Source organism: Schistocerca nitens, chromosome 5 (assembly GCF_023898315.1).
Source record: "Schistocerca nitens isolate TAMUIC-IGC-003100 chromosome 5, iqSchNite1.1, whole genome shotgun sequence".
Classification (NCBI taxonomy): Eukaryota; Metazoa; Arthropoda; class Insecta; order Orthoptera; family Acrididae; genus Schistocerca; species Schistocerca nitens.
In genome coordinates, this window is record NC_064618.1 from 732499204 (window position 1) to 732511353 (window position 12150).

Sequence of the window (12150 nt, forward strand, 5' to 3'; positions counted from 1 at the left end):
TGATGCTTCACCCTCATATGTCGGTACAAGCTTTTTCTTGTATTAAAATTTGTTCCACACACGTCACACAAGCCTACCACACCACGAGTCCGTTCAGCATTATTCATAGTGTAACATGCGACGATGAATTAAGAAAAGCACAACATCAACACACACACACACCGAGATGGGTCCCTCCAAAATCATATGAATTACGAAGCGTTCAAAGATCTACCTACGAGCAGCTACGTCTCATTGGCTCGTACCACCAACCAATGAGATTTCGGTGCCAGTTGAAATAGCTACGTATAATGCCTCATAGTATTTCATGCTCTGAAAATTTTGCTACTTTCTTGGAAAACTGCCTACACGTTTTTAATTAAACTTTCCCCTTTATTGTACATCATAAAAAGTAGGAAATACTGTAAAGTGGATTACTGAAGGAATAAAAGTCTCTAGTGCAAGGAAAAGACAGCTACATAGGGAATTAAAACATAACAAAAGTTCTGATTTTGTTACCTGTCAAAAAAAAATTACAAAAAACATTTTTAAAAAGTTGTAAAGGCATCCAAAGAACTGGAGGATAATAGATTTATTTTGGACAGTGAAAACAAATCAATGGTATTATGGTCAGTGATCAAAGCTTAAACAGGTGCCACAGCTACAGACCATGATATTTATGAAATCAAGATAGAGGATAAAACTATTACAAATCCTGCCCAAATTTTTTAATTATTGAATGAATTCTTTGTAAATGTAAACAAATCAAATGTAGCAGAATTTCATCATCAGTGAGCAATTTGAAGGTCAATTTTTCAGTACATTTACCAAAACTGCTGTAAAAGATATAGAAAATGTGATCTATCACTAAAAAATGAAACAGGTTGGGATTCCAACAAAAGTGTAAAAAACAATCTCTGATATAATTGCACAGCCACTAACAACAACAGTTAACCAGTCCCTTCAAGAAGGTTGTTTTCCAGCCACACTGAAGTATGCAGTAGTTAATCAACTGTTAAAAAGCATGAAAGAAGATATGGGAAACTATCGCCAAGTCACTATCAAAAATGTTTGAAATGGTAGTCACCAGACAAATTCACAATTTCGTAGAAAAATTTAAAATAATCTCAAAAAATCAGTATGGATATCAAAAGGGCAAAACCACATTGTCTACCCTAAATCATTTAGTAGATAAAATTAGCTCACTTCTAGACAACTCACTGTATGCCACAGGATTTTTTTTTTTCGCGACCTGTAAAAGACCTTTGATAGTGTGAATCACTCCTTGCTACTCTGTAAACTGGAAAAGTATGGAATTAGGGGCACAGTATTAGAATGGTTTAAGTCATATCTAACCAACCAAATACTAAGAGTCGTTATATTATCAAAAAGAAGAACTTGTTATTTAAAATTAGAAACCATTTCGCATGGAATACCCCAAAGTTCTGTCTTAGGTCCCACTGTGTTTCCGTTTTACGTAAATGAACTGCCACTTAATATTGAGTGTCACTCAGTTTTATTTGCAAATGACACATCTGTAATCACTGAAAGTAACAGTACTGACGAAATTCCACAAACTGTAGTAAATACTTTAGAAAAATTAGATACCTTGTTTGATTTAACTAGGTTAAAATTAAACATGGAAAAGATTCAGTTAATGCAGTTTAAAGCAAAACAAGCAAAATTAAATGATATTCAGGTCAGTCACAGGATTTGCAGGAAGCTGGCTGTGTGAAATTCCTAGGAATGCAACTAGATAAAAATCTACCATGGGACTCATGTATACAATACCTTGCAAATAAACTAAATAGTGTAGCATTTGCAATGAGTATATCACACAGTGCTACCAGTATGGGCATAAGACAAGCAGTATACCATAGCTACTTTGAGTCAGTAATAAGGTATGGAATTCTATTTTGGGGTAGCTCAAACCATATGTGTCAAATACTAAAACTTTAGAAAACCACCATTAGAAATATGCACAATGTAGGACAAAGAAAATCATGTCACCCACTCCTAAAAATTGTGTGTTAAGTGTTCCCTCGCCATACATATATGGGCTGATTAGGCTTGTACGCAGTGACCCTGATTTGTTTGTAGCAAATCAGTTTCAATGTGATTACAACACCAAAAATCAAAATAATTTTATGCTGCCCAGCCACCATTTAAAACTTTATTCTCAAATGTGGATTATATGGATATGAAAATTTATAATGAAGTGAAAGGAAGAGAATTGCTCAACATAAATTTAGAAACACCAAAAAAATGTTATATGAGAAACTAGTGCAGAAATTTTATTATTCAGTAGTAGAACTAATAAATGACGACCTGAAAACTGGAGCGGAGAGAGCAAGTACTTAGGACTGTTAATTTTTAAAAGTTTGTTATTTTTGAAGAAGTATTATTAATTGCTTAATTAATTAATTATTTATTTATTCAGTACAGCATATTATATTACTGATATAAGGGAATTGTAAATTAGTTTTCATGTTTTGATGAGTCTCCTGTACATTAAGTTAATGGCTTGACATTCTTTGTTAAGAGACAATAAACTTCTATTTTGTTCTATTATGATGTAGATGTGGAGGAGAAGGTTAATATTTTAATTATTGGTGAAGATAAAGGAATGGCAGCTTGCAAGGAGAGGGAAAGAAGTTTATGCACAATTAGAAAAAAGTGAGGAGAAGAAGTAAAGTTAGGTTGTAGAGACTGAGAACATGGCAGTACTGAGAGAGATTTATTACATGAAGAAGAGGAAGTTGATAATATTAAATCTGGACAACTGTCTGTAAGAATAAGAGCCTGTGATGGAGCAGAAAAAGCTCTTTTGGATGCTAATGTGAAATTAGTGCAGTTGCTGAAGAGTTTTATAATTGCATAAAGGCTGATAAGGAAGTATTGGATGAGCTAGTATTGGGACTGAAAATAGTGGGTGTTACGAGTAAATTGTGTAAAGCTATTGCGTGTCAAAATATTTTGGAGTTTGAACTTAGGGGTAAATCTAGCCCATAGTTTTTTGCGGTACCTGTTCTGAATGTGAATATTACTTTAGGGATGGATTGGTTAATGGAATGCAGAGTGTGGGTTAATTGTGGAGACAGTTTTAAAAAGTTTTGGTAGTGAAAGGTCAGAAGCTAAAGCAAATTTTGATGAGGTGGAAGTGATAATAACCATTTAGTAGGATGACTAAAAATAAAAGTGAGACCAATAGGAGTTGATGTTGAGAATTTAGAAATGAACCTACACTATGCTGGTGGTGGAGATGAGGGAGGAATAATGAAGAACTGAAAAACCAACTTGAGAATGTAGATGGATTGAGTGAGCAACAGAAAGAGAAGTTGAGAAAAAATTATAGGTGAAGAGAGAGGTATTCTCTGATGAACCAGGATAAGAGCTCTGACTGTAAATTAGATGTGTAACCACATGAACCTTTTGCTGGAAAATTTTCTTCTATACTGTTTGCCCTGAGAGAAGCAGTGTACAAAGAAACTGAGAGGATGGGGTAGTGTGGTGTTGTAGAAAGCAGTATTTTTTTTTTATATATAACAGTACCATTTTATTTAATACACTGAAGCTGGATATCAATGTAGGAAAGAAGGGCAGTTTGTGTGTTTAATTATTCAGATGTGCACTTCCTTAAAATAGATCCCTGAATCCAGTTTGGTAGTGTTTGTGAACTGAATGAATGGCTGATCGTTTGCTGACCACAGATAGTGAAGGTAGATTATATAATCATCTTTGAGACAGTTCTCTGGTCATCTTTGATTGAACCAAAGAGAGGAAGTAAACCAGAGCACAAGAGGCCCTGGAATGTGACAGAAGTGTGGGATGACTGAATGAACGGCCATATTTCAGCACTCTGTCGCTGGTTCCTGAGATGCGAAGATGTGTTTCATGTGTGCTCCAGAAAAACAAATTTAAATGAAAATGGTATGCATTTGGAATATTTAAGGGTAGATAAATTAATAAATTCTCTTTTCAGAAACTTTTGGTGGGAGGCTCATATAAATTGTTTGGAAAAAGATAGGCAGGTAAAATAATTCCCGGGGAACATAGAATTCTTTGGAAGTGACAGAGAAACCACATGTTGTAATTATAAGACGAAATGCTAGCGTGTGGTAGTATTAAGATGAAATACTTGCATGTGTAAATCTAGCTGAAAATAATTAAGATTTACATGTGCAGAACTTGAATTAGAGACAATCACTTCCACGTGGTGAGTACAGTGTGAGTCTCAACCTGACTACGAGAAAATAAAAGGAATTAGAAGTGCTTGTCCTAAAATTCAGTTGAGGATCCATGTGTGAGATAAATAAGATAGTGAAACTTCCATTATGGGATACATTTGTGTGATGCAGCTTGATATTCAGATACTCAGAGAGTGAATTAAGGCGAGTCAGCCATCTACCTGGCAACACCATGGGGGTTGCATCGCACAGGGAGATGTGCATAAATCCTCCAGAGTTTGTGGTATGAAAATTATTACGTTGGTCAGTGACGTGTGAATCCGGGAGGACTGTTGTTTGATGGGGGAAAGCAGAGCGAGCAGATAACCAAACATTTTATTTTTGAGATTTGTTTTATACTGCCAGTGTGATTTATTTTGTGTATTTAATCTGTGTGATATGCATGAGACAGTAGCGAATTAGTTTCAAATACGGTGGGTCAAGCATGATTTTTCCTAGTATAGCACAAAAGTCAGTAAATTCGTTATGTTGCTACTGAACGATGTTAAGAGAGTGTGGGAGAGAATGAAGCAGCGAAAGACTCCTTACCAATCCAGAAAGTGCACAGTAGCAATAAACAGAAACATTACGAGACCATAGAATGTAAAATGCTCATGTTATATCATTCCCATTTGGTGGATAATCCTTTGTTTAACTATTGTGTTTAAGCGTAATACAAGAAATTTTGCAATTTTAGTGTGAAAGAATTTATTGTAATAAAAGAGGAGATATATGAAACAAATAGTGGTCTTGATTATTGAGTTGTGGGTACCCATTTTGTGGAGGTATTTTACCGTAACCTTCATTTTCATGCTGGGATGTCCAAGCTTTGAATAAAATATGTACCACAGAAAGGAAATGTGGTCTTGCCAGCATGGAGTAAGTCCATCTGAAATGTGTGCAAGCTATTGGTCGGACGCGTTATCCATTCTGTTGCATTAAGAAGTAAGGATGAGAATAAATTATACCTTAACTGATAGGCCCTAGGGCTCATATTTCAAGCATAATTGCAGTGGGTATGATAAATCAGGAAAATATTTCTGATGTACGAACAATAATTGCACTTGTTTGGCAGGTCACTCATTTAGTAGGCCTGACTACTAGATGTCACAGAATGGGGTGGGAACCTCCCAAAGGTTGGTAGTATCAGAGTGGTCATAGATGCTAGGATGTTGAATACAATAGTTAGTAGAGAGACTGATTACACAGGGAATATGGATGGGATATTGCAAAACTACTGCAAGATTTGACACTGGTTACTGGCTTGATTTGACACTGGTTACTGGCAAGTACCACTTGCAAAAGAGTACAGGTAGTATACTGCCTTTTTAGTGAATGGAACATGTTGCCAATACAATTTGGTTCCATTTGGGTTGAATATTAGTGTGTGTGTGTTCGTAAGAGCACTAACCAAGTCTTAATACAGAGTTGATTTTTTTGTTGCCTTGGGAAGATCAATATAACCTGTTAAATGAGGTATTTTAAGGTTTGAGAAATGGGGCATGACCCTTAGGCTTAAGAAGTGTGAATTTGTGAGAAAGGAAATAAAGTTCTTAGGTTGAGTTGACCCTGAAAAGATAAAAGCAATAAAGGAATGTCCATTCCGAAAGGATCAGATACAGTTAAAATCTTTCTGGGTTTGTGTAATTTTTATAACAATTTTGCGTCCAAACAATTGTTAAGTAACCCATGTTCTAGTGGGTAGCTTTTGTCTGGACAGATGAGTACCAGGAAAGTTTTAACCATCTTAAGAAGGCCTTGAAAGAGGAGAGAATTTTATACCATCATGGCCTCCTTCGCCTTTTTTGTTTAGGGACTGTCTATAATGGAATATAATTGTGTCAAAATTTTGGGGATGGCAAGAAGGAAGATCATAGGATAATTGCCTTTGCAAGCATATCATTGACTAGGTCCAAGAGAAAATGGAGTGTGAAACTTTGGTGATAATTTGGAGATTCAAAAAGTTCAGAGATTATCTGTGGGGAAACAAAACTATCATTTACACTGATCACTTACTGATTGCATTTTTCAAGAAATTTAGACAAACACATTCATAGTTGACGAGGTGGACAGTATTTACGCAGAAAATTTAATTTGAAATCAAGTGTGTCAAGGGTACACAGAACAAAGTAGCAGATGCATTAACCAGGTTACCACTGGGAGAAAATGATAATGATAAGATAGTACAAAATGTAGATGACGATCATCCGAAACTTTTTTATATAAAAGGGGTTCAAGGAGACAAGAAAATGGAAGAAATTTGTTAATACACGAAAAGGTATCAGAATCATGGTGGGATACGGAAAGTGATAAATGTGGACTTAGATCAGCCAAATGGTAAAATTATATGTCGAAATACTAAGGCGCATGATGCGGTTTTGTTTAATGATAATCTCGAAGATAGGAAGGTACGTTCGTCCAGTGAGTATATAGTTGACATAAATGATTACATCGATTTGAGTTTTGGATATGTAGACCCTAAGGATTGTATACAAAACTATGAAAGTGTGTAATTTTTGACAACATGGTAAGGAGGTTAAGTAAGAGTGTTAAAATGTGAGACAAGTGTTGGAGAGCCAAGGTTACTACCCAGACGTGTAGGCTTTCTATGCAAAGTGTGAAACAAAATGATTTGATGGAATTGTTAGCAGTGGATTTTTATGGCTCTTTGCCAAGACGAGAGGAGATTTTGCCTATGCCTTTGTATTGTTGGAAGTATTCTGTAAATTTATGAAACTCTAACCTTTATGTAAATCAACTGGGAAAGCATTATTGACTGAGTTAGAAAAGGACTATTTTCAAAAAATGGAAAACCCAGGTTACATTCCAAAAGGACTATTTTGTGAGATTTGTACACCAAAAGCCATACTTTCTGATAGTGTTTCACAGGTTACATGTAAAAAATGGAAAGAAGGTCTTACTAGCTATGGAATAACAGTAATGTTTACATCAACATATCATCTGGTGGGGAATTCTGCAGAGCATTATATAAGGAAAATTGGACATTTGTGCCACTCATACTGTAGCAACTATCGTAACTTGTGGGTAGATATTATACAGAATGTTGAAGATCTAATAAATAATGTAATTTATGATGTAACATGATTTATGCCTTATGAGATTATGAAGGGAGAAAGATCTGTGAGTTTGGTTAACGAGAAACTGGCTTTACCCTATTAGAGATGAATTAAGTTGGGATGCAGAAAAAAAAAAAAAAAAACAGTTAGGCAGTTAGTGGAAAGGAAACTGAGGAGAGATAGAGAAGATATGATGAAAGGTAAACAAGGTTGATATTAAAGTGGGAGATTTAGTGTTAGTTATGATGTATGAAAAAATCCAGAGAGACAAATGATGAGATATCAAAATTTTTTTATGTGTACAAAAGTCCGTTTGAGATAACGAGTATACCACACTTGAATGCGTTCTGTTTATGCTACCAAAAGTCAAAGAAAGAATTCGGTCTTAAGAGCACACTGGATTTGAAACTGTATAACGTTAGAGTAACACAAACAAGGAAGGTGAACACAGGGATAGCAATAAATTTTCGTAGTGAAGCTTGAGATCCAGAGGAGAAATGAATGGTGGTGTAGGGAGTATATAATTTGTTTTTCGAAGTATAAAAGTGAAACTTTTAATTTTTTAAGTTTACAAGGTCATTTAAGGCATAGGATATTCCATAGCATGATGAGTGTTGATTTCACAGTAGTTCAATGGTTCTAAATTTGTTTACAACATGCAGATGGAAATATTACTAGGAAAAGTAACAATAGACGAGAGTTAAGTCAGATTGTGAATAGAGATGGAATATGTAAAACTATGTAATTTTCAGCAGGTCGCATGTGTTACTAATAAGAAATAGGTCAAAAGACTATTTGTATCATGAAACAAAGTAACAACAATGATTTCCATAACACTTGTAGCTAGAACTAAGTGCTCAGAAATGGTGTTCATATATGACGAGTTACGAAACGAAAACTCACGTAAAAGGACTGAAAACAATATAACTAAAAAGGTGGTCATTTGAGGTTCTGTGTAAATTATTAATCAGGGGCGGCTTCTGATGTAGTGCAGCTGTGCCGTGGCACCACTTTTATAAAAAAGAAGGAAAGAGAAATCTATGTGAACTGCGCATAAAACATTGTATCGGAGTGTGTATTTTCTGATTTGAAGAGGCGCGTTTTGCCGTGCGCGCCCTCTCAGTAGTTTTCTGAAGCTTAGAGCCAACTGCAGATTGGCAACACTGCCTTAATAATACGCTGTGTGAAAGGCTCGGCCATTTTCGTTTCTACACGCTTCTTATGGCAGAGTGGAGCCACAGATAGTCTGACTCTGAGCTTTAGTGTACGTTTACACTGCCTCCGATGCGATGCGACGCGACGCGAAGCATAATGGCCAAAGCGATGCAATACGATGGAGCGTTCACATTGCACACGATACAGCGCGCGCGATCTGGCCAGCAATTGAGTCTCGGCACGATGTCGTGTTTCCTCGACCCAGTAAATTCTTTTTTAATAGAAAACAGTGCTCTGAGAATTCAACGCAGGGTGCATGAAATCAACAAGGAGAGGAGGGCTATAGGAGAATTTCATCATTTGCACAGTGACTTGAGAAAAGATGAGGATAAATTTTGGAGTTATCCAGAATGAGTACAGAGACATTTGATTATATAGTGTCGTCTGTTTCAAATAGATTACAGAAGCAAAACACAAATTTCAGAATGGCTATTACCCCTGAAAAAGTTATAATGACCATTAGGTAAGTACAATATTAAGTTTACAGCAATCATTTTATTATGAAAGATTTACAAATTGTGATAGATTCAAACTTTCTTTTAATAAATTTTGACATAGTCGACAATGAGAAGTAAAATACATCACAGTTCACTCACTTAAGTATCAAAATTTTCAGAATCTTGGTGGCTTGAAATAACAATGTCATCAGGTTCAATTTCAGAAATGACTATTTCATTCTGCGGATTTCCAGCAATTACGATTTCAACTGGATTTTCAGGTGCATAGGGTGACAACGAATGTGCAGTGGAAGTGGTTGATTGTTCCAATTCTTCCAAAAGAACCTGCTGAATTTTTATCCTGGCTCTCAACTGAGCTGCTGGTGATAGTTTTCGCATTGCTGGCAGCAAACTCACTACAAAATGATAGCTGTCATCTTGCGTTTCTGATTTCGACATTTGTTGCTCAATTAGTTTCAACTTTTGCTTCTCTATATTTAGCAACTCAGAGTTTGTCGATTTCTTGGATCTCTTGTTTTGGTTTGTGTGTAGGGTGGGTGAGGGAGGAGGCATCGAAACGCCACCCTCTGAACTTACAGTCTTGAAGACCTGGCTTGGTTGGTTTCATCAGGTGAAACACTCTCTTTCTCTGTAAGAGCTGGTGAAAATGGTACGTCGTCGTGTGCGTCGTCGTGTTGCGATGCTGTTCTTTTACTGTGATGAACATTAGTCTTGGTCTTCCGTGGCGTCATTATGTCAGTCAGGAAGGTCATTAGCTCGTACCACGGCCAATTGGATTGGAAATGCGGCATGCCACCTTCGTCTCCTGAACGTTCAGCACGAGTTTTTTTGAGTTCAGAGCGGAAAGTGTCACGTAGGTTCTTCCATTTATTCTTCAGTACCTCGCCTGAAAATATAGACGTGAAATTCCAAAATGACAGAGCAAACAGTAGTGCTTCAAGAAGAGCGAGGAGTGTCAGAGAGGAGTTCGAAAACTATGTCAACAGTCATTAACGCAAATATATTTCATGTCGAAATTATCAAATACTGTAACTATTGTGAACGTCATTTCATTATCAAAACACTGTAATAGTATCTATACACAATTAAAATTAGAAAATAAACGAAGTTGTTTGTGTTACTTATTTCTTGGAGTCTTGCAGCTATTTATTTTACTTTTTTGTACTTACTGTCTGTTCCACAATCTTCAGCTATTTCATTCCATGCTTGACGAACAAAATCCCTATTGTGGTAATATTTATTTTTCTGCTCCCACAACACGGAGCGTTCACGCGCACTGTTAATTGGTCTTTCGATGTCCATTGCAAGCAAGCAATTACTTCAGACGCAAGCGCAAACAAGCAATCGCTCCAAACACTCGTGCGAAACGCAAACTCGGTTGCGACTACAGAGGAGTCATCGCATCGCACCGCATCACATCGCTCGGCCCAGCCTGCTGTCTAAACGGGCACCGCTCTGTTGCCACTGTTAAACCAAGCCTGCCCATTGTCACGCGATTTCAGCGCTTCATCGCTCCGCTCGGCTGGGCATCGCATCGCATCGCATCGCGGGCAGTGTAAATATAGCCTTACATTCCTTCACAGGCTTCTAAAACTAGCGAAATGAGGGATGCTCAACTACCGGACCTACCGATAGATGGCTCTAGCGCGTGCCGGCCAAAGCTCATATCATTGAGTGTCCGCCATATCTGAATTTGGCGAAAAACGAAGTGTCAAAACACGGATGAAAATGTTTTTCGTTCTGCACCCTGATAAGTCTTTTATATTGGATGTTCTAGATATCTACACATCAACATAATGAAGTGTTTCTAATCTAGTGAGAAAAAACAGTGACAGTTCTGCTATGAAATTCCTAAATTCGAGTGTGTTTTGGAAGTTTGACAAGCTGACCTATAAATTGTTTACTATTAATTTTATGAGTGCTTTACTTATTTGCCCGTTTTAAAATACTATTTAAGATTCAATGGAGCTCAACAAATTACCTTGGTTGCCAAAGCTTTTAACTACAGGTATAATTCGGAAAATCAAGTGTGGAAAACAGTGAAGACGTGTCTTGAAAAAAAGTTGACATCGTTTGCTTAGGCGTATCTTTACTGACAACAGAAATTACAACTGAACTATTAAAGTATTACCTAGTTATAAACGGAAAAACTGTTATTTTTCTTTATCTGAAGTGATGCATTACCGATCTGCACATATGCTGACACTGTAATTGCAACATTCACTTACGAATTTGGCTCTCTCTTTGATCATAAATTTAAATGCCATGATTTTATTAACGCCTGTATATGACACAGTGTATTTTAACTGAGTGGTAAGGTAGAAGCACCAGTTTTTGACAGTGCTTCAGTCTTTGATACGAGACAAGAAATACATTTAAATGAGACAAACACAAAGGGCAACATTAAGGCTCCTCTTAAATGCAAAACTTGTATCATTTGGAAGTTAAGTGTAGTAATAATATTATATTGGACTGATCCATGATGATGTAGGAAGTGAAGGAACTTGTTGAAAATAACATTGATCACAGCTGTTAATTTTAAGGTTGGGGTGTCTTAAAACTGTAATTTTCCAGTCTGACACCCAAATAATGACTGGTACCATGGTTTCATTTTAAAATTGAATTCAAAACATGTCAGTGAGCAAAATTAATTACACTATGAATTACAACCATGGAATTTTATTTGTGTGAATCTTGGTTCCAGTCTTTGACATGGTGTCAATCACTGGAATGACTGGTTGTCATGATATGGCCCAATCAAAAAACAAACCTGAAAGCGAAAGCTGTAGAAGCTGGCCACACAGGCATCCCAATGGCTGCTACAATCTGTGTTAGACAAGGGTGACATTATATTGCAAATGTAGTGTAAAAAGTTCCATATTGTCTGAATTTGTCCTATACTGACAGGACATTTTAGTCCAGTCGATTTTCTTATCTGCAAAAGTACACTAGCCAATACCAGTGGTGCAAAGGTAGTGCCAAATTACAAACTATCCAGTAACAACAGAAGTATTGCTGGACAATGTACAGTAAATAATATGTAATAACCTGAGACATTCAGAATTGGTTTGAAAAAATAGAACAGCATTTGGAAAGAGAGTAACATTTTGAAAATAACAAATGACACAAGTAGAGTTTTCAGTTCTTATGAAAGCTCGCTTACTTTTTCTTTTTTTCTTCTTCCTCTCTCTTCTC

General features: G+C 36.5%; 1 protein-coding gene across 1 annotated transcript; it reads right to left on the reverse strand.

Moving 5' to 3' along the window:
- Nucleotides 1–9085: 9085 nt before the first annotated feature.
- On the reverse strand, nt 9086–10479 carry LOC126260232 (transcription factor Adf-1-like). The gene is made up of 2 exons (XM_049957540.1): nt 10125–10479; nt 9086–9841 (listed from the first exon to the last, which is right to left on the reverse strand). Exons 1-2 carry the CDS (start codon nt 10255–10257, stop codon nt 9528–9530), a joined length of 447 nt encoding a protein of 148 aa, XP_049813497.1. The 5' UTR covers nt 10258–10479; the 3' UTR covers nt 9086–9527.
- Between the last annotated feature and the right edge of the window lie 1671 nt (nt 10480–12150).